At 44.7% G+C, this 27,607-nt stretch overlaps 1 protein-coding gene and 1 long non-coding RNA gene across 5 annotated transcripts in view; one reads left to right on the top strand and one right to left on the bottom strand.

Annotated features, from left to right (window-relative positions):
- The window catches only part of LOC144616409 (uncharacterized), a 31,027-nt gene extending 17,015 nt beyond the window's left edge, over positions 1-14,012 (bottom strand). For 2 of the 3 annotated variants that reach the window (XR_013555710.2, XR_013555711.2), the window contains exons 1-3: positions 10,899-12,475; positions 6,739-6,917; positions 3,492-3,934 (exon numbers count right to left, since the gene is read on the bottom strand). This is a non-coding gene — a long non-coding RNA (uncharacterized LOC144616409). Of the gene's footprint in view, positions 1-3,491; positions 3,935-6,738; positions 6,918-10,898; positions 12,476-13,348 lie in introns of those variants that run through there. The other variant, XR_013555712.2, reaches the window with a different exon arrangement.
- Positions 1-21,025, top strand: part of TRAF3IP2 (TRAF3 interacting protein 2) — a 43,824-nt gene extending 22,799 nt beyond the window's left edge. Inside the window, exons 3-9 of one of the 2 annotated variants that reach the window (XM_060616408.3) lie at positions 12-189; positions 6,345-6,523; positions 8,564-8,652; positions 12,814-12,882; positions 13,999-14,115; positions 17,731-17,805; positions 20,468-21,025. In XM_060616408.3, the coding sequence (XP_060472391.1) occupies positions 12-189; positions 6,345-6,523; positions 8,564-8,652; positions 12,814-12,882; positions 13,999-14,115; positions 17,731-17,805; positions 20,468-20,614 (854 nt within the window). In that variant the 3' untranslated portion in view covers positions 20,615-21,025. Of the gene's footprint in view, positions 1-11; positions 190-6,344; positions 6,524-8,563; positions 8,653-10,343; positions 10,520-12,813; positions 12,883-13,998; positions 14,116-17,730; positions 17,806-20,467 lie in introns of those variants that run through there. The other variant, XM_078447227.2, reaches the window with a different exon arrangement.
- Positions 21,026-27,607: the final 6,582 nt, after the last annotated feature.

The following is a 27,607-nucleotide window of genomic DNA, read 5'->3' as shown; positions in this document are numbered from 1 at the left end:
TTCACCTGCAGGCGGCCTCGACCACCCTCAAGCAGCCTACCATCAAGTGTTCCAGCCACGCGGGCAGCCCCTCCCGGGAGCCAGCGGGCGAGGCCCACACCCTGTGCAGAAGGTCATCCTGAACTACCCCAGCCCCTGGGACCAAGACGAGAGGCTGGCACAAAGAGACCACTCCCCAGGGCTCCCAAGGTATCAGTATGACAGGGCCAACTTTCAGACATTTTTTTTTTTAATTTTTATGTATTTATTCTGAGAGAGAGGGTGAGAAAGGGGCAGAGAGAGAGAGAGAGAGAGAGAGGGAGAGAGAATCCCAGGCAGGCTCTGGGTTGTCAGCACAGACCCTGAAGCGGGACTCGATCTCACAACCCTGGAATCATGACCTGAACCGAAATCAAGAGTCGCGGGGCCTCAACCAACTGAGCCACCCAGGCACCCCAGACATTGTTTAACGTGAAAAAGAAAAAGAATGACACCAGTGCAATCAAGATGTATCAAAACTCTCTGTTGGCTTGTTGCCCAGGTTAGTGACCAAGCCACACAGGGGAATAGACTCTTTGAGTCAGGAGGAGATGGAAGCTGGTTGACAAGAATCTCTTTCCAACACATAAAGCCGCTGGTAACTAGTCAACATTCTTTCGAAGGAATGGCCCTTAAAATGCCAAGTGACATCCCCTCCTTCTATGGTCAAATCACCTGGCCTTTTAGCCCAGAAATAGATTTTTCTTTTTACTACGACTGACTTCTACCAATAGGATATTTGGTTTTTTTACCCTAGTTTCTACACCTGTTTAAACCCAAGTCTTACTTGGAAATCTTAAATTCGATTAGCTCTGAAGAGAAATTTTTAAAAACAAAATTTGTTTTTGTTTTTTATATTAGCATCCACACATATGGAACACCATAATTAGGTCTTTCCTATACTTCTTCCAGAAAACTGCTTCTGGTATTTCTTGACTTCAGTTGTCTAAGTCTTAGTCATTTCTCTCTTTATTGTTCTCCTTTGACTCTTCTCCAAGTTTCCTCTTCTCTCTCTTTGTTCTTTTTTAAGTTTATTTATTTTGAGAGACAGCACAAGCCAGGGAGGGGCAGAGAAAAGGGAGAGAGAGAATCCTAAGCAGGGTTAGGATTCTGTGCTAATAGCACAGAGCCCAACGAAGGGCTTGATCTCACAAACTGTGAGACCATGACCTGAGCTGAAATCGAGAGTTGGACACTCAAACAACTGAGCCACCCAGGCACCCCCCTCTTAATTAACAGATCTAAAATAAGGAGGAAGAATTTGTAAAAATGGAGCTTCTTAATTTAAGACAAAATTGAAAAGAGTAGATGAAATGTTTGCTCTTGCTCAAGCACAATTTTTATAGACCATTCAGAGTAAAATTATATTCTCTTTTAAGAATGAGACACAAAGGTCATTGTAAAGCAGATTTTTCAGAAATGCAGAAGTTTGTAATTAGTTCAGCAACTTTATTAAAAGGAAAAAAGCCCACTCCATTTATAATGGCAGATAAGGTGTATGCCTGTACCTTTATTCAAAAGCCCATATGTTCTCAGATTTTCTTTCTAGACAGAGCCCTTATTATTCAAAAACAAAATTGCATGGAGTTTGAGGTGCCTGGCTGGCTCAGTCAGTGGAGCATTTGGCTCTTGATCTCAGGGTTGTTAGTTGGAAGCCTAGGTTGGGTGTAGAGATTACTTAAATACATGTATACATACATACATAACAAACTTTAAAACATTGCATGGAGTTTAAATAATGAAATTAACTAAAATGTGACTGTACAACCAGATAAGCATGCTTGCAGAAGAAATATCTGAAATTCCAAGAAAACAGACAAAATTTAAGCAACTTTATGACACATGTCCACTGGCATTGGATAGGAGAGGCAATAGTAATTTTTTTCTAAAAAAACATTGATTTTGAAATATTTTTAGATTTACAGAAGAATTGCAAAGCTAGTACTGAGTAATTGCTTTTGTAACATCAATTTGAGCCTGCTATGGTCTCCTTGGATTTATCATTTTAGGATAATGAAAAATAAATTCAGGTAATGAAGCTAATTCTTCTCTTACTGATAAATTTGAAAGGGAACCTTGACACAGAAACTTGCCTCTGTCATTCAATCCATGATATTGTTTTTATATGGAGGTTTTTTAATATGACCAAAGCTTTGTGGCACCTCTTTCTTTGGAGACCATGTCTGCCTTGCACATACTACTTATCTTCCCAGTCAGTAGGCTAAGTGTCTGACTTCGGCTCAGGTCATGACCTCAGGGTTCATGAGTTCGGGCCCCGTGTCAGGCTCTGTGCAGACAGCTCAGAGCCTGGAGCCTGCTTTGGATTCTGTGTCTCCCTCTCTCTCTCTGTCCCTCCCCTGCTCAAGCTCTCTCTCTGTCTCTCTCTCTTTCTCTCAAAAATAAATAAACATTTAAAAAAATTAACAAAAATATTATCAAAGCTTTAACATGTCTTTATCAAATGAGCAATTGTCTTCTAAAAACAACCAAGCAGCTTTCGATATAAAGGGAATTCATGCAAAAAGGATGTGGAACTGGATCTTCATTAGATAAAAGCATATTTTATGGAGATTTTTTTTCTATACATTAATAAAAATATAAAATAAAAATAAGTTCCTCAAATATTCACACTTTAGAAATATAGTAAGTATACTTGGGGCGCCTGGGTGGTTCAGTTGGTTGGGTGGCCGACTTCAGCTCGGGTTGTGGTCTCACGGCTCGTGGGTTCAAGCCCCGTGATGGTCTCTGTGCTGACAGCTCAGAGCCTGGATCCTGCTTTGGATTCTGTGTCTCCTTCTCACTCTGCTCCTCCCCCACTCACACTGTGTCTCTCTCTCAAAAATAAAATAAAACATTAAAAAAAAAAGGAAAAATATAGTATACTTGAGATTCTGTGTAATTTTATTTTAAATCCTGTTGCATAAGAATTTCAAACTTTGTAATACTCTTTTGGGTAAAAATATGAGCATATGCAACAATCTACAAAAACTGGGCATATACACATGGATTTTGTCATCAAAACCATTTTTAAAATTCAGAATATAAAGGGGCACCTGTGTGGCTCAGTCTGTTAAGCAGCCAACTCTTGATATTGGCTAAGGTCATGACCTCACAGTTCATGGGATCGAGCCCCATGTAGGGCTATATGCTGACATTGTGCAGCCTGCTTGCGATACTCTCTCTCCCCCTTTCTCTCCTCTCCCCTGCTCGTGCTCTGTCTCTCAAAATAAATAAATAAACTTAAAAAATATTAGAATATAAAACAATCTCAAGCACACAACAAACAACAAACATCCATGTTCCCACTCCCTAGATTTTTTGAATGTGAACATACTGCCATACATAATCCAGAGCCTTTTTAAAGAAATAAAACATTACAGATGCAGGTGTAGTCCCCCTATCGGTCAGGATTCAGTTATAGAAAATAGCTATTTTCAGCAGAAAGGATTTAATGCAGGGAATCGGGTGCTTACAGAATCGCTGGAGGTTGGAAGGGCAAGCTTCAGGCCAGGCTTCCAGGAATGACCCCAGAGCAGCACCAAAGAACAGGATGCCAAAAAAGCTGCTTCCTCCGTCACAGTGGGAGAGGCAGAAGATCAGAAAGCCATCAGAGAACCCTCCATTCAAGGCCATGTCGCCATAGTACAGTCCAGGATCAGGAAGCCACCGGCGCTGCAATTATTGGGTCCATTCTGTGCCTGCTGGATCTGCACTGGCCAACAATGGATGCCTCTGCCCTCACCTTGACATGGGAGCTGGTAATGGGACACTGGGGTGCTTCCCCAGGAACTCAGCACCTGATGGTAGCACTTATCAACAGAAATCACAGAAGTGGCAGAAGCATATTTCCTTTGGCTTTCCAGATCTCACATGAGTGCATCTGTGTGTTCCTCTCAGTACAATGTTCATGGGAATACTGGTGACCAAAACAAAAATAATACTAATAATAACATGTAACAATGTGGTAGAAACTTCATTAAAAGCTCCTCAAAATCAGATTTTCATCCATATATTAACAACATAAATACTTAAACCTACACGGCCTTTTCTACCTTTTGATACATAATGAAATGTTCTCTATCATGAGTTAAAAATCCTGTCTTTTTATCTGAACGCCTATAACACCAACCTTGTATGTCAACCATTATACTACTTTCTTTCTTTGGAGACCATGTCTGCCTTGCACATACTACTTATCTTCCCAGTTAGACAGTCCTTGCATGGAGACATCGAATCTTCTCTCTGTTTCTTTTTCTTTCTTTTTTTTTTTTTCCTGTTCATATTCTTTTATTTTTTTAATTTAATTTTTTTTTTAATTTACATCCAAATTAGTTAGCATATAGTGCAACAATGATTTCAGGAGTAGATTCCTTAATGCCCCTTACCCATTTAGCTCATCCCCTCCCCCCTACAACCCCTCCAGTAACCCTCTGTTTGTTCTCCATATTTAAGAGTCTCTTCTGTTTTGTACCCCTCCCTGTTTTTATATTATTTTTATTTCCCTTCCCTTATGTTCATCTTTTTTGTGTCTTAAAGTCCTCATATGAGTGAAGTTATATGATATGTGTCTTTCTCTGACTGACTAATTTCACTTAGCATAATACCCTCCAGTTCCATCCACGTAGTTGTAAATGGCAAGATTTCATTCTTTTTGATTGCTGTTAATACTCCATTGTGTATGTATATATATACATGTATATATATACATGTGTATATATATATAATATATATAGTATATGTATATATATATAATATGTATATTGTATATATATATTATATATACACATATACTATATATGTATAATATATATGCATATACATACACATATATATACCACATCTTCTTTATCCATTCATCCATCGATGAACATTTGGGCTTTTTCCATACTTTGGCTATGGTTGATAGCGCTGCTGTAAACATTGGGGTGCATATGTCCCTTCGAAACAGCACACCTGTATCCCTTGGATAAATACCTAGTAGTGCAATTGCTGGGTCATAGGGTAGTTCTATTTCTAATTTTTTGAGGAAGCTCCATCCTGTTATCCAGAGTGGCTGCACCAGTTTGCATTCCCACCAACAATGCAAAAGAGATCCTCTTTCTCTGCATCCTTGCCAGCATCTGTTGTTGCCTGAGTTGTTAATGTTAGCCATTCTGACAGGTGTGAGGTGGTATCTCATTGTGGTTTTGATTTTTATTTCCCTTATGATGAGTGATGTTGAGCATTTTTTCATGTGTTGGTTGGCCATCTGGATGTCTTCTTCAGAGAAGTGTCTATTCATGTCTTTTGCCCATTTCTTCACTGGATTATTTGTTTTTTGGGTGTTGAGTTTGATAAGTTCTTTGTAGATTTTAGATACTAACCCTTTATCTGATATGTCATTTGCAAATTTCTTCTCCCATTCTGTCAGTTGCCTTTTAGTTTTGCTGATTGTTTCCTTCACTGTGCAGAAGCTTTTTATTTTGATGAGGTCCCAATAGTTCACTTTTGCTTTTGTTTCCCTTACCTCTGGAGACGTGTTGAGTAAGAAGTTGCTGTGGCCAAGATCAAAGAGGTTTTTGCCTGCTTTCTCCTTGAGGATTTTGATGGCTTCCCATCTTACATTGAGGTCCTTCATCCATTTTGAGTTTATTTTTGTGTATGGTGTAAGAAAGTGGTCCATGTTCATTCTTCTGCATGTCGCTGTCCACTTTTCCCAGCACCACTTACTGAAGAGACTGTCTTTATTCCATTGGATATTCTTTCCTGCTTTGTCAAAGATTAGTTGGCCATATGTTTGTGGGTCCATTTCTGGGTTCTCTATTCTATTCCATTGATCTGTGTCTGTTCTTGTGCCGGTACCATACTGTCTTGATGGTTACAGCTTTGTAGTGAAGCTTGAAGTCCGGGATTGTGATGCCTCCTGCTTTGGCTTTCTTTTTCAGGATTGCTTTGGCTATTTGGGGTCTTTTCTGGTTCCATACAAATTTTAGGGTTGTTTGTTCTAGCTCTGTGAAGAATGCTGGTGTTATTTTGATAGGGATTGCATTGAATATGTAGATTGCTTTGGGTAGTATCGACATTTTAACAATATTTGTTCTTCCTACACAGGTCTTGCTCCCTCTTTCGACCCCTAGCACAGGTCCTTACAAATGGCAGCCCACTGAATTACTTATTGACTGAAATTCAATGGAGCAACCCTCATCCCTCTGGCTCAGGAAAGAAATGGAGGGAGAGGAGAGAGATAGCTCACTGGTATATTCCCATAGTTCTTAAAGGCTTTCTGTCTTGCTAGGTTTGCCTTTGTAAAAAAATGAAAATTTTACCATAAATGTATTCTTTTCCAGGGACCAACTATATCATCAGCCACCTAATCGAGCAGGAGTTCCTGAGGAGTCCTTGGAGTGTCCTGCAGAGTTGAGACCACCAGCTCCCCAGGCTCCATCCCCAGCTGCTGTCCCCAGACCCCCTAGTAACCTTCCAGCTAGAGGAACTCTGAAAACAAGCAATTTGCCAGAAGAATTACGTAAGTTGTTTGCAATGTTGTTTTTCCTTCTTTTTTGTCAGGTCTTCTACTTACAGAGTACTTGATGATTTTTCATCCCTGACCTTGGGTATTCCTCATACACAGAGTGAAATAAATTTCACTTCCTTACTTTTTGCTTTAAAAAGTAACCAGCATTTTATATGAATCGTTTTTAGTGATGCTGACACTACCAGCAAAACTCACAAAATGCTTACCATTAGATTTTCTTAAACATATACTCCAACAACAAATAACTCCAACGCTTCTCTCTTCTGAATGATGCTCTTGAGTGGACTTGTCCCTGGGTAAATTGATTGGATGTCCATGTGGTATTGGCCAGGGACCTAGTGTTTCACCATAAATTAGCAACAGCCATCAGGAACGAGGTCATTTCCTGTAGGAATGAGCAATCTTGTTTGGAAAAAGCGGTCTCACATTCTCCATACTGTTTTACAACCAATGCAAACCAAGCCTTTTATTTAAAGAAACATTCAACTAAGTGTCAGGTGATGATTCTCTTTCCAGATTTTGCAGCCAGAACCAGAAATGTTGAAATATCACCAAAATGTTCTCATATTAAGGTCAGTCAGGACAGTAAGTTCCAGAAATCTTATGAAAACAGCCACTACTTGTGAAATTGTTATATTCTGTTGTGCTTGCTAGAGAAGTTCAGGTAATTCTAATAAGCCCTTTAGAAACCTGGGTGCTTCTTTGAACCAAACTTGAAAATTAAGCCTTCTGCATTTGCTAACTTATCGGGGGAATCTGTGCTCATTAGTCATTTAGGGCTCTGGAAGATATCTATGGTAAGGATCCATTGTTGTTTATCATCCAAAAAAATTTTTTTAATATTTTCAAAATCTTATACATTTTAATCTTGAGCACTTGTGGAGAATGGATGCTGTCCTGCATAGGATATAATCCTCATGTCAATCTATAGATCATATTTATCTTACCATAATCTATAAAGGAGTCTGGAAATTCTTACCTAGGAATTGGTTGAATATTAGGTGTTAAGAATACATTGAGGGCCATCGATATGTCGGGCTGCTTAAATGAGTCAGTATGAGCATTGTACACGCTTCTATTTGAGATGTTTGTTTCAAAAGTCCAGAGCCCAAGCATAGATGAATACATACAAACTCATATTTTCTCTCCAACTTTCCTTTCTTCTCCATCTCCTGCCCCAGGGACTTCCTGATATTGAGCTTGTCTCTTCCAGACTAAAAGCCAGCACACAGAGATTATTCATCTATCACATTAACATGCTACCCAGAAATTTCCCCAAGATTTTAGCCTGATAAAACATTGGCTTGCCATCCTGACTGGGTCAAGTCTGTGGGCACAATGCCATCTGTTGCTCCAGGCTGACCCAGGGACGAGCCAGAGAATAAGTGACACTGGATGCCCAGAGGTGGAATCTGTCCTTCAAGCTGCTGAAGTTCCTACTAACATTCCCGATCCATGCTTTGGTGTACCCTCATTTCCTGGCATTTCTCCCAGCAGTGAGTGGTAAGGGGAAGGAGGTGGTAGGGAACCACCTGCTCCCTCTCCCCCCACTTGCTTTTGTTGAGCAAGAGCTCGGGGAGCAGAGAGCATCATGAGATCAAAAGAGGACACTGCTGGGTGGCCCCTTAGCAAGGTTCAGCTTCTTGGCCTGCTGTGAGAGTATTCCTCAGGCACAGTGCCAAGTGTCTCTAAGAAACCAGGAGGTGGCCTGATCTTAAGGCCCCTCAGGTTCTGGGTGATAGATGTTGTTAATGCATCGTGTGGTTTTTCAGCAGACCTCCTTGGCTGGGCTCAGGCCGCCAGCACTGTTCTTCCCATGCACACTGGGCAGTCTGCAGCCCCTCGGACAGACCCCTGCCGCCCCTTGGGGCCTAGTGATGCACACAGCTGCAGGCATAAGCCCTCAGACCAACCCCAGATAAAGTTTCATTTTATAAGTCTAAAAAGACAAGAAACATTGCATACAATTTACAAGTGTTCAGAATAGAATGATTTGACTAGTTTCTAATAAATGTGAAAACTCTCTCTTAGGGAAAGTCTTTATCACCTATTCTATGGACACAGCCACGGAGGTGGTGAAATTCGTGAACTTTTTGTTGGTAAATGGCTTCCAAACTGCAGTAAGTATTTTCTCCAAAGAGAAGACTTGTGAGTACAATGAGGGGCAGCTGGGGGGGGCTCAGTCAGTTAAGCATCCAGCTTAGGCTCAGGACATGATCTCATGGTTCGTGAGTTCGAGCGTCGTGTCAGGCTCTGTGCAGACAGCTCAGAGCCTGGAGCCTGCTTCAGATTCTGTGTCTCCCTCTCTCTCTGCCCCTCCCCCACTCATGCATGTGCATGCGCTTGTGCTCTCTCAGAAATAAACAAACTTAAAAAAATAATAAAGCAAGTACAATGAGAAGCAAAACAAAATAGCTGTTGACGTTTTAAACTATATTATCTGAGTTACGTGATTAGGAGCTAAACGCTTATAGATGTAGATAATTATTTTCTAGATTTTAAACTCTCCAGAGTCTCCAGCAGTTACTTCTTGTGTGCTTTTGGAGTTACCCTGAGAACCTCTGAACAGCCGGAACGGTGGTAGTCAGCGCTGACCACAGACGCAGCTTGGCCCCCAACCCAAAGGAAATGCCAGGCTCTTAATGCACTTTCTACCTTTGCCCTTTTTTTCTTTTTCTTTTTTTTTCACCAAGCAAGCCTGCTTTGGTTGTGTTTCCTGTGATGCAGGAGGCCTCAGGCTTAACCAGGCCACCTGCTTATTGTACAAGGCCCTTCTGTAGGGCACTAGGCTGTAAGGTCTGAGGTCAAGGCCCACTGTGCACAGCTGCCTTCCACATCTTGATGCAGCAACAGCCCCTCTGGGCAGGGAATACATGGCCTGATTCTCAGCTGGTCTCGTCTAGTTCTAGGGGAGGTAGACAACCCAGCCCTGCTGTTCACTGTGACCTTGGCCCAAGAAATCTCAGGAAGCACACACTCCTCAAGTTTCCCTGCAGTGCCTTCCAACAGCACAGCTTAAAGTCATGTAAGTTCTTCTGTAGGATAAACAAAATACCACAGGAGGCGACTCAAAGGACTGGCTTTCCTAAAACACTGAGCTCACTTCTCTTCCTTCCCAGAGACCCCCTTTGGGTATTGAGTGATAGTAAATTCTAGACAGTGCTGAAAATTTAAGGAAAATATCTATGAATAGGAATGTGGAAGGATAAAAAGAGAATACTTGGCAACTAAATGTCAATTTTAAACATTACTTAGCGTTATTTAACAGTTTTTATTGAATTTCTCTTTATTCTATAATTTTTTTTAATAGGAGCGTCTACAAGGTTAAAAATGGATACAATTTATACATTCCAACTTAAGTGACTGTATAGAAGCCAACATTTCAATTTCTCGTTTCTAGAGAAAGAAAGCACTGCGGCAACCAGGATGTAAAATCAAATTACAGGTCCTAAGGCCAACATTTGCAGAAAAGATCTTACTTTTGGTCATTTCCAAAAAAGCATACTGATTGCCCTTGGAGAAGAGGACAGGTTTTTATGAACTTAAGAGTCAGGGACGCCTTAGACGGAATTTAAATCTGTCCTTAATTTGTATCACCATGAAGCCTTGTATTAGAATCACAGAGCCCCATCCTGGACAGTTAAGTTACTATATTGATACATTAAGAGTCCCTTAGTGGAGAAAAACACTTAATGGGTAATTTAAGGAAAGTTTAATGAAAGGACTATTTTCTTTTTTTTTTTTTTTAATTTTTTAAAAAATGTTTATTTAGTTTTGAGACAGAGAGAGACACAGCATGAGCAGGGAAGGGGCAGAGAGAGAGGGAGACACAGAATGTGAAGCAGGCTCTAGGCTCTGAACCGTCAGCCCAGAGCCCGACGCGGGGCTCGAACTCACAAACTGTGAGATCATGACCTGAGCCAAAGTCGGACGCTTAACCGACGGAGCCACCCAGGCACCCCGAAAGGACTATTTTCAAAGTTCTAGGTAAATTTTAAGAAATCCTCAGGGAGCAGAGCATATCCTGGGCCTACAGCAACAGCAGGAAGTTGCCACCACCCCTAAGTCTAAAGAGGCAAGGGAACAGTGGCTATGGCAACCTGAAGAGGGAGGCCGTATGGGTTGCTAGGGCTGCCATGAAGTACCACACGCTTAAGCAAAAGAAATTTATTTCCTCATAGTTCTGGAGTCTGGATGTCCAAGATAAAGGTGTCAGCAAGACTGGTTTCATTACGGGCCTCTTCCTTGGTTTGCAGGTGGCCGTCTTCTTCCTGTGTCTCCACCGGTCTTCCCTCTGTGTGTCCTAATCTCTTCTAAGGACACCAGTCCTATTAGATCAGAGCCCACCCACATGACCCCATTTTACCTTAATCACCTCTCTCAAGGCTCTATCTCCAAATATAGTCACATTGAGTCAGTGGAGGTTAAGACTTCAACATGTGAGTTTTGGGGGAAACAATGTGGCCTTTAACAGTGGCTGTGTGGAAAAGTTGGCCTGACAGATGCTGTGGACTTTGGTAGAGACCTGGAGAGACAAATGAGAGATATCAAGCACATTGTGCCTCCCAGAAAGTCCACCTCAGTAGCAGGGAATAATTTAGGTGCTCAGTTAACAATGAAGTACCATTCATTGAGTACTTACTTCAAGCCTGGCATTATGATATACCTTTTTCATAACCAATTGTTTTAATCCTCATAACCATCCTTGGAAGTAGGTTTAGTAACCACATATTACAAATAAGGATAATAAGACTTAGAGAGTTTCCATAATGTTTTAAAGTTATGCAAGCAGGAAGTGCAGAAGCCAACAGTAGAACCAAGAGTAGAGCCAAGCTGTCCGTTCCTTCTCAACCCCAACATTATATTGCTTCTGTCTCATATAATAGAAATGAATTCCTGATACAGTCACAGAGAGCTACAAGCTTTCTCGAGATTACCTCATGTGGTCATTGGCTATCAGACATTTTAAAGCAGGAATCATCCAGACCAAAAGGAAAGCCATTCTATTTTTAATGTGCCATCGGTAAAGAAACATATTCTGAACTTGTATTATATACTGTATGTGTTTGACAGTTTGGTGTTCTCGAGGCACTTTCTCGTTCCACAGGAAGATTAGAACTAGGTTGAAGAGATAAGGCAGACATAAATGAGTCATACAGTGAATGAAAGGATGTTATAATGACGTGTTAAGTGTCTAACACCACTGGTCACAGCGGGGCTGAGTCGGGTGAGGTGAGGAGGAGGAAGTCAGCGAGTGGGGAGGAGTCACAGAGCAGGGAGGCTTGGGCTATGCTATTGGGGTGCGGGGGAGTAAAGTAGACAGGGCACATGAAACAAGAGGTAAGGCTGGGTCACGGATGGCATGGAGAGCTTACTGAACAGCTAGGACTTAAATGGCGGAGTGACATTTAGGACACCTGATCTGAGAACGGTGTGGCTGAACCAAATAATTCCTCCTCAAGGACACTCTCCCCGAGTCACCCATTCTTGTATATAATCCCTCTTCCAAACAAGAGCACCTTGTACACATGTACATTACTCTCTGGCTGCAGGGCAAAGCCTGAGCCCCAGAAAGGCCTTCTTATTTGGTCTTCTGAAAAAACAGAAAGTAACTGGTTTTTCTCCCCTTCAAATACTCCTTCAAAGACTTGATATTTAATATCTATCTTTTCAAGGCCCAGGAGGTTCTGCTTCTTGACTTTCATCATAAACCTTTTCCCACCATCTCAGTAATTGTTTTTGTGACTGTTCCTTGGATTTGCTCCAAGTTTCATACAATCCTTCTTAAACGTATAGATCGAAACTGGACATAATACCATAATAATGACCTGGCTAATGCAAGTAAAGCACCAGAACTATATCTCCGTACTTGCACACCACACATCCATTAAAATGCTCCAGAATCATATCGTGTTTGCCTTTCATATTACAGATATATATATATATATAATTTTTTTTTTTTTTGCTGGCTTATATCCAACTTGGTAGTCTACGATATCTCTCAGATTTTTAAAACATAATTATTGTGTAGCCAAAGATACATTTTGATGTGTACCACTATATCCTAATTACGGATATTAAATACTTAAATGCCTACTAATGTTGAAATAGGGAACACTTTAAGAAAATTGTATTTTGGCTTTTAGACTTATATGCTGCTCTCTGCAAAAAGTGCTCATAATTTTTTCAGTCTTAAATGCATATAGTCTCGTGTTTTCTCTTGCTCTGCATCTAGAGAAAGCTTCTCATTAACAGCCACCTCCCATGTCTTTTTCTTGTAGATTGACATATTTGAGGATAGAATCCGAGGCATTGATATCATCAAGTGGATGGAACGCTACCTTAGAGATGTAAGTACATTCCAAAATTCTGAGCTCGTTGGCTGGTGGGAAAGACAATGTGCTTATGGGGCTATTTTATAAAAGGAGCAATTGGCAAACCCACCAAGTCCAAAGCCGAGAAAGTCCCAACAAAGCCTCCCTTGTTGGCAGCCGCGCAAAGACCTGGAAAGGAAGGATGGGGTCACCCTTCTGGACATGCACAGGCAGGAAATAACGGTCAAACCAGACACAGGTGGTTGATAACAATCAGAGCAAACAATTTTTTGACCAGAATAGGAAAGGAGGAAATGAAGGCAGAGAGTGGGGAGGGAGTGACAGAATTCAATTTAATCTGAGGCCACCCCAAGTGTTTTGCAGGATTGGGCTCCAGAGCTTTCCCGGGAGGCTCCCTGTGCAGCAACCGTCCCCCCTCCCCAATCCAGGCGCCCACTCGGAGCCCTGTGATTTGTTTTCCACTGACAGAATCTATACTGACCACTGGGACACTTTGTGCTTTAACAAGATAGAAATTGATTGCTGCCAGTGTGTCCGTGTCGGCTGCTTCAGCTGCTTCTTTTGGAGAGAGCGGTGGGGGAGAGAGTCTCAGCAGGCTGGGGTTTTGTGGCTTTTCCTTTTGTCTGCAGCCTGATGTTTGCTTTGTGTTGAAGGGGCTGCTCCTCCTGGCTGTGCTGACTTGTAAGCGCTAGTGGCACGCAGGGCAGTCAAGAGTGCAGTAACTGACAGCTTACACCCAGCTGCCGGAGGGAGGGGGCTTTTCATTGGTGATGTTCCGGAGCCTTTTTGCCACGATGCACAGTCACTTAGCGATTCCAGCTTTCATTAGACGTTTATTAGTGATGGTTGTGGACAATGGTGGGCAAAACCGCCTCCATTTAGGAGAGCTCCTCACAGAGCTATTTGCTCTGCATTTCAAGGGAGCCGGGAGGGAGACGGAGGGGAGAAGGGGAGACAGGAGCCTGTTGGAGCGGAGGCCAGTGCCTTTCACCCTGGGCAGAGAATGAGCCAGGCCCTCCACTCTGGAGCATGTCACGACGCTTACAGTCCTGCTGGCCAGTTTCCAGCCTGCCTTCCCCAAATGGACCACACTTTACACTTCCATAAACATGCTTTCTCTCTCATTAACAGAAGACAGTGATGATAATTGTAGCAATCAGCCCCAAATACAAACAGGATGTGGAAGGTGCTGAATCACAGCTGGACGAGGATGAGCATGGCTTACATACTAAGTACATTCATCGAATGGTGAGTGGTGGGGGGACCGCAGCACCTTGCCGCCCCTTGGAGAGGGGCCCTTTCTTCTGTGAAGGCCTGTCCTTCACTAGAAACCAACTGAAGGCGGCATGATGATGGGTGAAGAAGCCCAGGCAGCAGCGGGGGGTGTTGGTTCTGGCTCTGTCTTAAGTGACCACATCTCTGGGACTCCGTTCCTATTAGGAGCAAGGGGAGATTCACATGTGCTCTGGAGCGTCCAAGTCTCTGGAAAACAGTGCTCTGCTGACTTGGTTGTTTACCAACAAATGTGAAGTCCCAAGAGGGCAGGGGACAGGGCTGTGCGGAGAGCGGGCTCCTGCATCTGTGTCCTATTCTGACCCCTGCCTCACCAGAGAGGCAGAGTAGCATAGTGAAAAGGACCCGTGCTGTTGTGTCAGATAGACCCGGTTCAAATTCTGCTTCCTCATGTATAGTTGTGTGACTGCGGGCCAACTGCTTGAGCTTCTCTGCGCCTCCATGTCCCTAATCATAAAATGGGTCACTAATACTTACAGTGTTGTAAAGATCGAATGAAATCGTTCGTGACGAACATATCGATGCTCACATCAAGGGAAGGGACTGTTCTTAGCTCATGATAGATGAGCAACCCTCCATGGCCACACCTAAACTATGGGACCTGGTCAAACTGGAAAAATCTGTAGGAAGTTAGGCGTGCTCAGCATCTGGCAAAACATTCTGACCGAAAATACCACCCAGCTTTGGAATTGGCTGTTTTGTGAGCTAGCAATCTCCCTGCTTTCCAGGATTACAGAGATGCTGTGGAGATGGTCCCTGCTTGACTAGGGTGCTGGACTAGACTTGTGACTTTCAAAATGTCCTGCGGGTCAAAATGTCCCCGATGGACTCTCGCAGGTGCTGGGGGTCAGGGCGGCTCTGGGCCTCCCACCCCAACTTAGCCACAGCTGGTTTGCTTTTCTCAGGCTTGTTTACCAAGGATTTTGAGATTTGAAGAGGCTCAAAATCCACTGGACTAGAACTTGTAAGCTCCATTTCAACGGTAACATTCCACAGGCACCTGGAATGCGCAGAAAGGATCACTGACTAAGACAGGATGATGAGGCAAGACACCGAAGTGGCCCCGACAGAATAAGTAAGCAGCACAAGGCAGGACACAGGCAGGCAAGGGACATGCAGCTTTACCTCAGCGGAAGCTGACTTAAGACTAGGTCTGTCCTGGGATCAGGAGCACAGGAAAAAGGCAGAGTGGGCGAGGGTTCCCCATCTGTCTCCTCTTCTACCAAGTGCCGACCACTTGTGCGAATTCAGAACCAACCCAAGGCAAGGTGGTGAGGTCAGAGAGTAAGGCCAGGGAATCAGGAGCTAAGCCTCCCCCCCTGTTCATCCTCTCCCAGTCTGACAGCCCCCCGGGGGCTGGACAGGGCCCAGAAAAGGGTCACGGCTGGCTGCGGGTGCTGCCATCCCTTGGCTGTCTGCTGCATGTCTGGCTGGCCCCAAAGCACTCAATGTCCTGTCTGCATCTCTAGGAACCTGCCAGTCCTGGGAGCTGACAGCTGGTGTGTGGGAAGGGCTCCAGGTCCCTGCCAGTTCCTGAGGAAACCTGTCAAGGTCTGCTGGTGTGTGGCCACGCCAGGCAGTAAAACGCAGCTCAACCTCAGAGTTTGTCTGACTGTGCCCAGCCATGAACCAGATTGTCTCCAAACTCAGTGTCTGGGGACATGGATGTCTTGGGCCCTTCCTTATCACTGAAGGAGTTGAAGAGGCCTGATACAGAAGTGCTTTCCTGCCCAGCTGGCTGACCTCCAGGTCCCCTCCAGGCAGCAGAAACCTCTAGGACAGAGGGAGTGAAAAGGTACCCAGGAGTAACCCCATTATAGAGCCAGTGACTTCACGAAAAGCCGGTATCTGGAAATACGAGAGAAAACTATAATCCGCTGCTGTTGTCTGGCCCGCCGGCAGGCTGGGTAGCCTAGCAGACAAGCAAAATTTTAGAGACAGGGTCCTGGAAGTCAGAGGTGAAATCCATTTCTTTACTTTTAACTTCGAAACCCTGTGCCCTTCCTTTCACGTGTTTGTCCTGATGATTGGTGCTTCCAGTTGCACTGTACGTGGGTCATTTTAAAATACACTTTTGGTCCTCTGGATTTTAAAAGACAGCGGTTCAGGGGCGCCTGGGTGGCGCAGTCGGTTAAGCGTCCGACTTCAGCCAGGTCACGATCTCGCGGTCCGTGAGTTCGAGCCCCGCGTCAGGCTCTGGGCTGATGGCTCGGAGCCTGGAGCCTGTTTCCGATTCTGTGTCTCCCTCTCTCTCTGCCCCTCCCCCGTTCATGCTATGTCTCTCTCTGTCCCAAAAATAAATTAAAAAAAAAAAATTAAAAAAAAAAAAAAAGACAGCGGTTCTGAGAAAACACCGTGTGGGGCATTTGTGTGTGGTGTGTGTGTGTGTGTGTGAGTGCGCATGCGTGAGACTGTTTGTGGGTTTCTATGGTGACTTCAATAACCAACTGTCACCACTGTCACTTCTCTGTCCTGTTTGTATTCCCCTGCACAATGAAGATTTCTCAGTTTTAAAAATCAATTGGAAGATGAAATACTTGGGGACACATAATTCCTCATCTCCTTGTCATCAGATGACTGACTGAGAGCTTTGTGCTGGTCACAGGATTGGGAAGACTCCCAACTCCGCTCATCTTGAAAATTCTGGTTTTGATACAGTTCTTGGCAGCTGAGTCTTTTGGGGCCACAGCAGTGTCAGAGCAAACTGGAACCGTGTGGGGAACCTACATGTTCTGTGGCAGGCAGAGCTCCTCACGGTTGACCCCCCCCTCCCCAGCCTCATCTCCCATCCCCTCCCTAGCCCATCCTGTGCTCTAGCCACAAAGCATTGTTGGCTGGCCCCAACCCCACTAAAATTCTTTCACACCTCCAAAGGTTTGCTCTTGCTGTTTCGTCTGCTGGGAGTGTCCTTCCCCTCTCCCCCACTTCCTCTGCCTGATCAAATTATTCTTGTCTTCCAGTATCTAAGTGACACGTCCCCTGTAACTCTTCAAATCACCGATGCAGAATGGATGGCCCCCATTTTGGCCTTCCACAGCAATTTGTTTAAACTTTTCACACTGCACCGTGGTTGGCAATTTACCCTTCTTCCTCCGCACCAATCTGCTGACTTTCGGAGGATAGGGATTGTATCCGTAGTGTTCTGGTAAACTGGTTCTCAAAAAAAAAAAAAAAAAAAAATCCTGATTTGTAGCATTTCCCCATTTCCATGGTATAAATACTCTCATTAGGGCCCATTTCAAGCTACCAGTGTAAAATCACTGAACAAGGAATTAGGAATGGATGCATACAACTGGCTTTTGTGAGCCAATACGAGCCAGCTCAGCACACCCTGGAGGGTATCCTAATCCTTGAAACCCAAGGTCGAGCACTGAGTGTGATGTTTAACAGGCCTTCAACAAATGATTCGTGTGTATGGCATGCATGTGTCATGGGGGGGCACCTGAAAGGCGAAGTGTGTGGCACTCGAAATCAGAATAAAAACGCTGTGTGGGCCTTGCATGATTGTGGGTGCCATTAACTCCTCCTCCTCATTCCTGAAATCAAACTTTCACATTCCTTCTGTTCCAGATGCAGATTGAGTTCATAAAACAAGGAAGCATGAATTTCAGATTCATCCCTGTGCTCTTCCCAAACGCTAAGAAGGTAAACAAAGAAATAAGCACACAAACAAACCTTAACAATTCAAGCTTTGCTTTGTCTGCTATCTGGGATTTTAAGTGGAAAAGCTTGTGAACTCTTTATCAGTCGTTAGAGATAACAGTGTTACCAGAAAGATCCACAGGTCGTAGCACGCTCAGCTCAGCTCAGCTGCATGGATCAGGAAGGTTTTAAGACGTTATCTGATAGACCATCGCTGCCCTAATTGTTCAAACAGCCATTACACACAAAGAAGTAGTTTGTGTTTTAACTCATGAGAGAAAAAGAGGCTGTTCATCTGATACTTCTTATCTCTTGTACATAAAAGTCAAGATATGTACATTTTTTGCTGACTAGCCACAGAAGTCTTTTGGTGCACATAGCTCAGCTCTCAAACCTGTAGATGAAAGGAATTAAATCTACACAGTTGCCAAAGTGAGCTTTGCTGTGGTTCGTATGTGGGTTTTTGCCCCAGAAGAGCATGCCAGCAGGTTAGGGGAGGGAGGACAGAAACCATCTGAAGCCACGTTCCAGGCTTGGCAAAGGGAAGACAGAGGTGTGGTGGATGTCTTGAGAGTTGGAGCACAGCACCCTGAGCCCAGGCCCAGCTGCACCCTGGAGGATCCCTAAATGTCAGGACTGCCTTGAGACTCAGGTGCTGAAGGAGGGGGAGAGTCCAGCTGATACGAATGGGATGCCTCCAGTTACAAAGCTCACACCCTGTGCGATGGTATGCATTTCCATCCCTTGCCCAGGCTCTCAAAGCCCCGCTGCAGCATCTCCTGACTGGTCTCCCTAGCCATCGTCTGCACCGCCGTCAAAGAGGAACATCCAAAATGTAGATCTCCCCTGTCTCGCCCCAGCTTAGAAATCGTGTGGTGGATTCCGACCAACCACGGGATCATATCCACCTTTCTTAGCGTGACAGATGAGGCCCCTGAGAAGAGGGCTGTGCCCACATGCTCGGTCTCCTCTCCCGACCGTGTGCACAGTGACTATGCTCGGGTCGTACTGGGCTATTTCAGCATGCCCTCACACCTGCCGTGTTTTTTCATGTTTCTGTGCCTGCGCACTTTCTGTTCCCCCTGCTTACAATGCCCTTCCCTGACTTGTCTGTGTAGTCAACTCTTGCCTATCCTTATATCACCCAATCTGTCTAGCCTCTCCTGACTTCTTGCCCCCTTTGCCAATACTCTTGAGCTCTCTCAGTCGTAGTGCCTTGAGTCAATGTGGTTGGGGGTGGATGCACTGTTGGGAATATGGTGATGGAAAAGGAGACCGACTTTTAGTTGGTTTTATTAATGTTTTTAAAACTTCGTCAGACAGTCCCTTGTGGCCTGTGCTCCCACCTCCTGCCCCCTTGGTACACTATTGCCTAGAAAATAGTTTCTTAACATCTTCATTTACATTCCAACATTAGACTGTGAACTCCTCAAGACAGTAACTGTGTCTTTTCCTTTGGGTGTCATCAACACCTAGCACCATGCCTGACATGTAGCACGTGCTGCTTCTGGGTGTATCCAGCAGTCCCCAAAGGGATCCCATCTCCTCAGAGAAAAGCCTACAAGGCCCCATGGGACACGGGCCCCCCTACTTCCAGACCTCCTCTCCTACTCTATTTCACTCACTCCTCTCTGGCCACACTGGCCTGTTGCTCCTTGAACAGGCCAGGCACGCCCCCGTCACAGGGCCTCTGCACTGTCTGGAGCCAGACATCCACAAAGCTGGCCCTTCTGCTCTTTTAGGTCTTTGCTCATTTTCTCTGTGAGACCTTTCCTATACACTCTGTTTAAAAAAAAAATTTTTTTTTTAATGTTTATTTATTTTTGACAGAGAGAGAGACAGGGCATAAGCAGGGGAGGGACAGAGAGGGAGGGAGACACAGAATCTGAAGCAGGCTCCAGGCTGTCAGCACAGAGCCTGATGCGGGGCTCAAACCCACAAACTGTGAGATCGTGCCCTAAGCCGAAGCCGGACGCTCAACCGACTGAGCCACCCAGGTGCCCCTCCTGCAAGCTCTGTTTAAAGCTGCAACCTTTCAGCTCTGCCCCAGCACTCTCTAGTCCCTTTCTCTGTTTCATTTTCCTCCGAGGCATGTATCACCACCAAACACACTATACGTTTTCCTGATTCATCGTCTGTCTGTCCACGCCACAGCAGACAGAATGTCCACTCCACGAGGGCAGTCAGAAAGCGCACCCTCACGATCCCCGGCTCACGCTTTGTGCTTTTTGCCTGCTAACAGATCTGCTGGGCTCCTGCTGCTGCAGGCCAGATCTGTGGCTGAAACGAATTAGATTAAGCCCCTAGCCTTGGCATTCTTCTGAAGCCACGAAGGAATTCCCATCACTCTGCGTGACCTCTGTCCTACCCCTTTTATGTGAGGGTGGTGAAAAGCACGTTGAAATGCAAAGGGCAGGTAGCCTGGGAGGCTGACAGAAAACGCCGCGCACATGTGGTTTCCATAATGAGATATTCAGCTTGTACGCGGAGCCAGGAGAGGCTCACATGCTAGCCCTTTCCAAAAGCAAAACAGCACAACTCCCAGGATAGTTCGGCAGGGAACGCCCATGCAGGGAAAGCTGTAGATGTTTGGGAACGGAGCCGGGGATCTGGAATCCAGGTTTTTCTCTAATGGCCTTTACTCCTGTCATTCTCTCTCCCATAGGAGCATGTGCCCACCTGGCTTCAGAACACTCACATCTACAGCTGGCCCAAGAATAAAAAAAACATCCTGCTGCGGCTGCTCAGAGAGGAAGAGTACATAGCCCCTCCCCGGGGGCCTCTGCCCACCCTTCAGGTGGTACCCTTGTGACCCCCACCATCCCCAGAGCCCCAGGGCCATGCTGTGTGTGTGTACTTACAAGCACTCTTCTAGCAGAGGCTTTTCGTTTGCAGGCCCTCTCAGAGGGCTCCCCGCAACCCCAGAAAACCTGTTCTGCAGAGCATTCTTCCTCCAGAGACCTCCTTTCAGACAGAGGCCATGTTGCTCTGCCTTCCCTACTGCTAACACCCACGGCATGTTGCTCCTAACTGTCTGATGTGTCCATTCTGGGCCTCTCACTGCTTAGCGAGTAGATCATATAAATGATGTTGCAATAAATGTGAACGGACCACAAACGCTCTCCCATCTCTTAGGGCTATTTTTATGAGTTAGCCAGATGTTCTTGTGTCCTCAGACCAACCTGATTCGTGTACAGATAATAAAATGTTTACTCTTTTGTAAGACTGTATTTTACTTATCTCAAAGGAGATAGATGTGTATTAATTCCTGATGAGATGGGCAGTTGCTTCCAGTGATGTTAGTAAAGCTGCTTAGATATAATATTAGATACATGTAACAGACTAGTCTGTATTAAAGGATTAGAACCAGATAGTTGAACAATCCCTTTTCACATAATCTTGAAAGCTTTATTGTTGCAGTAGAACTTTTTAACAAAACCACTTGTGCAACCACCGTGATATGTATATATCTAAGAATATCCTCTATGGTCAGGAGTGGCCGTGGATGTAGAAGTTTGGCTGGAATGGTGGTTTGTGTTCTAGTCTTGCTTCTATCACTAACTAGCCATGTGACCTTAGGCAAGTCCTTTCACTTTTCTGAAACCCCGAGGACTCTGTTATAAACTGACATGGACAGGGGTGCCTGGGTGGCTCAAGCACTTAAGTGTCCCACTTTTAATCTCAGTTCAGGTCTTGATCTCAGGGTCATGAGTGCAAGCCCCTCGTTGGGCTCTGTGCTGGGATGAAGCCTACCCAAAACAAAATCACGTGGACAGATGTACCCTCTAACGGCCCTAAATGGTTGAAGGTCTGGGACCTAAGTTCTAAATACTCTTTTGAGGAATGACTGAGTTGTCATAATTATATCTCCCAGAGGATAAATTTACATTTTCTTAACAAGGACATTTTCTTCTTTTTAAAATCTCTTCTCTTTAAATCTCTCCAGTCCCTCACATGCATAATTTTAGAAACACGTACACTTTGCTCGTCTGATTCCAAAAAACACACAAACATACCTGTATATGAAATATGTGTATAATCTACATAAACTATTGAGCAAGGTGGTATTACGTTAATTATGGCCTAAGTAGTAAGCTAATATGAAGGTTCTTGGGGGGGGGGGGGAGGGGTGCTACTGCTTCCTGTTACCGATCTATCTAATCTCTTAAACAAGGCTCAATTGTGCTGTGAGATAGTTCAACCTTGGTATGTCGCCACAGAGAAAAGACAAATATGTACCAACTATAAATAAGCAAGTTTGCTAATGAATTGTAAAGAACACTAGTTTCATTTACATTGTAACCTACAGGTCTTCTGGGTGGTAAGGTGAATGTCTTTGTGTTGAAAAAAAAAAAAATAGGGAAAAGATAAAAGCTAGTATCCCTTAAGGAATCATTGTAAGACGAACACAAGCATCTTTAGCTCCGTAGCATTTGAGACCCGGTTGAACTCTCTCTTGTTTGATTAACTCAAAATGCCTAAGAAAACACCCCAAACACAAACTTCAAGTCTTTCTCTCTTTTTAAATCTTTTTTGGAGGTGACACGATCATTAAGGATTCACACCCTTGTAAATAAAATGACATCCGCAATTACTACCCTCAAATGTGTCTAGTTTGCAAGGTTTAATAATGGGACGTTGTTACCCCTCCTCCCTTCGGAGACCTGTCCTGAGCCCTCAGCCACTGTTCCTACCCAGGGTTATTCCCTGGTGTTCCACAAACATTCATTAAAGTGTTACAGCTGGTAGCACTGGTAGCAAAACAAACAAACAAAAAGTAAACATACACACACATACAACACCTGGCCAAGTGATGAAAGTTGGACCCTTGAAGTTTCTAAGAAATTTGATGACCACGGATATCAAAGGAATTTTAACAACTATTATAGAGCACTGGCACTAGGATTAACACTTGGTTTATTTAGATGTTATCCCTGTCCTCTGCGTTCATCTGCAGATATTTTGGGGGTGGAAGTGAGGTAGGGCTGACTCAGTAAAAATAACCCTTTAGCCTCAAGGCTTGATTCAGACCAAAACTGATTTTAGCGGTGAGGTGTGCACAATGCAAAGTCAGATTCTTAAGTCTAATATTTAGTGACTCACTTAAAATTTGAAATGTAATTTTTTAATTTCAGTGACCGGCTTCAAAATCTATGCCGAGTTCCTTTGACTTCTGTATTATTTAACGGCATCTCAGTGCATGGCTACAATCTAAGTATTGGACTGGCTACTTCTCAGTTCAGTGCTCAGAAAAATTGTTGTTGATACTCTTTTTTTTTTTTTTCCTATTAAAGAAATCACCTACTTAAAGATTGGGTTTTTCTTAGTCATCTCAGCAAGGGAGGAAAGCCCTCGGCTCTGAGCACTCCAGACCTTGTTTCATGATGTTTTGCCAAGAGCATTTTTCTTAACCTCAGCCACTTCATTAGCCACCTCCACCCACTTTGCCAAACACCCCATTGTCACCATCACCTTTGCCAAAGGGATTGCAAAAGTCCTGTGATCATTGGGAAATGATCCAGAAAGAGTTTCTCAAAACACAGGATCTTTCTGTTTCTTCCTAATGAACCAAGAAGAATCAGTGAGACCCACCTCCTAGCGGCAAATGAAAAGAGGAGGAAGGTTAGACTGTGGGAAAATGGCACAAAGAAAAAACGCCTCTCATCCTGAAGAATTAGGCACTACTTTTCAAGATAAGTGGCTCTATATGAGCCCACGAAATAAACTAAAACAAAAACCAGAAAGGAAGAAAGAAAGCACAGAAATAAATGTAATTCTTAAATCATTTATTTCTGGAACCATTTGGAATTTTCCATCTGAAAAGGACCCGGGAAATCCAGCACCTCTGCAGTGTGGTTTCATGCATAGAAAAGTGGGACCCACAGACACCTAAGCTTGTTTAAGTTCACCCCGCGGCTAGAACCCAGATAGCCTGATTTCTAGTCTGCAGACCTTTGTTTGATAAACCTAGAAGGCTTTCTGGCTTTTGGTTGTAGATTTGTTCAACAAATGACCCAGGGTCTCCTGGAGGTAAACTGAGCCTCGTGAAAGAAGGACGCCTGAGGGAAGATGCATCTCTGTCCTCTGGTGGCTGGAGGATTAAATGATCATGTTGCAACTTGTTCTGTGGGAAATTCTTGGGGGAATTAATTATTGCTGTGATTATATGGAGTGTAACTTTTCTTGAAGTAGTGTGGCATATTTATTTTATACTAGTATTATATAAAACCAAAGCACAATTGAAAAGATCTTGGCACCTCCCTGAAGCTTCCAGATACAATCCGCTATTAGATCGATTTTGTTTCAGTTTTATCTGGCCAATCTCCAAGGCAAAAACAATGAAACGTGCTTTCATTTTGTAAATACCGTGGTATTCATCTTTCCCTCCTGCTTCTGATTCTATAAGAGTAGCGCTTGTTGGAATAATACATAGCTGTTTGGAAAATGCATTACCTTTCAGAAGAAACAAGGAGAAAGGTGTGGGTTATAACTCTCCTGTGGGTGGGGGGAGGCTTCAGGAAAGGTACGTTTTATCAGGAAGCACAGCAACAACACAAAAGAGCCTCGCCCAAAAGGCTAGCAATGGTCCTAGGACAGGAACATAGTTCCTAAGGTAGCATGTTCCTAACTTCGTGCTGATTTGTTCCATTTTCTTTTTTTCTTTAAAAATTTTTTTCTCTCTTTTTTTTTTTAACGTTTATTTATTTTTGAGACAGAGAGAGACAGAGCATGAACGGGGGAGGGGCAGAGAGAGAGGGAGACACTGAATCGGAAGCAGGCTCCAGGCTCTGAGCCATCAGCCCAGAGCCCAACACGGGGCTCGAACTCACAGACCGTGAGATGGTGACCTGAGCTGAAGTCGGACGTTTAACCGACTGAGCCACCCAGGCGCCCCTCTTTAAATTTTTTTTTTAATGTTTATTTAGTTTTGAGAGAGAGAGAGAGACAGAGTGCGAGGTGGGGGAGGGGCAGAGAGAGAGGGAGACACAGAATCTGAAACTGCTCCAAACTCTGAGCTGGTCAGCACAGAGCCCGATGGGGGCTCAAACCCACAGAAAGTGAGATCACGGCCTGAGCCAACGTCAGACGTTCAATTGAGTCACCCAGGTGCCCCTGATTTGTTCCATTTTCTGTCGGAAAAAGCTTTTGGATAGAATCACAGCGTACTTGGTGGGGGCTGGGAAGCTTTCATGGACCCTGGGCAGTCGTGTGCTGCCCACTCGCCTACATGGACCACAGCCCCTCCACCTGTGACTGCATTTGCTCCCAAGTCGTCAGCCTCAAGCAGAACAGGTGGGACCTGTAAGAGCAGTACTCCGTGTAGCCGACTTCCGTATTTGACTTCTCAAGGAGCATATGAGCATGGGTCTAGGTCACACTTCCCAGGGCCTTTAGGAAGTGGTATTTGAGCCTTTGTTAAACAATAAGAGCATCTTGGACCAAAGTGTACCTGGGAGAAGTGTGCTGGGCCTCCCTGCTCTTTTCTAGAAACACTCACGGGGAAGGAATAATTGCAGCCCCCAGATCTCCCAGGACTTGTAACGAAAGCCACCAGGGCACACATTTCTTGTCCCTTGCCTGACCTCCCTCTGCTCCCTTCACCAGGAAGGCGCTGATGGTTGACGGCAGCTGGGGAAAGACGGGAGAGGGAGGGAGAAGGCGAGAGAGAGAACTCATGCCTGATGGATCCCATTAGGCTTAGTGTGCAAAGCAAGTTGAGATGAAGTAGCTGCTCTGGTATGCGTCCAAACTGCTGTTCTATTTTTAGTCTCTCCCGCGTGCTTCTTAGCCCCGCATTGTCCGCCTGGGCACCTGGATCGGCAGCAAAACATGGAACCGAGCCACTCATTTGTAAAACTGGAAGGAAGGAGGCCATTGATGCAGGGCTCGTTTATCGCTGACGGGGAAGGGGGACCTGGAATGTTAATGAGGACGGCTCTCTGAAGCATGCCTTCACGGTTAGCTAGGAGTTCAAAGGAGAAGGGAGCCTCAGTCCTGCTCCCAACAAATGTAAACCGTTGATAGAGGGAAGGAGAAATCAATTATGCTGTCGCGGGCTTCCATGGCATTGTGTTGGAGTTGTTAGAAAAGGTAGGACAAGGACCAGATCTCAAAAGGAAACAAAGCCACATGGCCTTGAAGTATAACGAGTTTGCCATGGCAACTGATGGAAATGAGCCTCCCGGGCACTGAGCAGGTGTGTTATCTTACAGAATAAACATACTTCTCTCACTCCCTGGTTTTTATAATAAAACCTGTGTTTGGATTACTTTCCCCTCCTCTTTGTTACCCGGAGAAGTTGGCTGTTGCTCAATCGGCCCAAGGCTCTGGTGAAGGGAAACGTAATCAGTGTTATCAAAAGGGCGGCTGTAAAAAAGCAGGCGCTCCGCTTGGCTGCGGGCCTCGTCCCTCGGCAGCCGCTGGGCTGCAGGTACCTGCCTGGCCTTTGGCCCCTTGCAGGTGCCGGGCTCCTCGCAGAAAGCCGCTGGTTGGCGCATTCATCCAGGAGGAACCGGGAGGCCTGGCCGGCAGTGGTCAAAACTGCATCCTTCCGAGGAGAGCAGAAAGGTGTTTAGGTGAGGCTGGGAGCTGACCGATTGTCAGCATCCTGTGTTATCTGGGATACAGGCCAAGGGTTCCTTGAGTTCAGGGATTAACCGACTCTATCTTCCAATCTGTACTTATCTACAAAGTTCAGTTACTCGGAAACTTATGGAGAGTGGCTGTTTCCCTGAGCTTTAAATCCCTCTCAGATGGGTTCCGGGGTGGTAGATACTCATGTTCAAAACGTGCACAAAATGCAGAGATTTTATAAAAATCCTCCCAGGTTAAACAGAGAAGTTTCGCTTGTTTGTTTGTTTTTTTTTTAATTGTTACAAGGCCAAATGAATGGTAGGTGGGATGGTCCTGTTTTCATTTTTCTCACTTTGTGACTGAAAGAAAACTTCTCCTAGCTTCTCATGGATTTTGAAAACAGGATGCTCATTCACCAACAGGCTCCAAGAACACAAGACAATGCTAGACCAGGTTGTGGCAAAACCACTGAACTGGGGAGAACTTGTACAGCGGGGGCCAGGCCACTCAGTGCAGACCTGTCAAGCCGGGCTTACTGTTCAGCAGCTCCAACCCTCTTTCCGCTTCTGTCCTGCTCTAGTTTTCCTCCGCAAAGAGGCCCAGCACCAACGCTCCTGCCCCCCTTGTCGAGTCCCAGTTCCCCAGATGAGGCCCTGGAGGCCCCTTCACACATCACCTTACCTTTGACCCTAATAAGTAAAAAATGAATGGCTGAAAAACTAATTTAAGCTCTGGTGTCAGTGGAGGAAAAAGTTGCATGCAGTAATTTTCCCAGGTGAAACAGCATCACAAAGTTCAGGTGCTAAGCCGTGCTGTGAGGTGACTTACATCGGGTGGAAGGGTGGGCATTCCAAACTCGGTGGGCAGGGCCTTTCCACACCCAGGTTTTTAAATTCAAGATTCTAAACCAGGTCTTTGGATACCAGCACATAGCTGTTTGCTGAAAAGGCACGTGAAGCAGAAGTCCCTGACACCCTAGTGTGAGCAGAAAGGTTTGGGTTCCATCATGCTACTATCTCTATTGAGCTGGAAATTGAAAAGCTAATCCCCGAAAGTAACAGGGTGGGAACTAGGCAGCAGCTAGAGATCAGCAACCAATCTACAATTAGTTATTAAGTGCCTACTGTGTGCAAGGTACTATGCTTGCCATAAAGATGATACATGCCCTTGCCTTCAAATTATTTCAAATCTAGGGACGTGGATAAAATTATTTCAAACCTAGGATGGCACG

Source organism: Panthera onca, chromosome B2 (genome assembly GCF_046562875.1).
Source record: "Panthera onca isolate mPanOnc1 chromosome B2, mPanOnc1 haplotype 2, whole genome shotgun sequence".
Classification (NCBI taxonomy): domain Eukaryota; kingdom Metazoa; phylum Chordata; class Mammalia; order Carnivora; family Felidae; genus Panthera; species Panthera onca.
The sequence above is the reverse complement of the archived record's forward strand: the minus strand, read 5'-3'. Positions and strand labels throughout refer to the sequence as shown.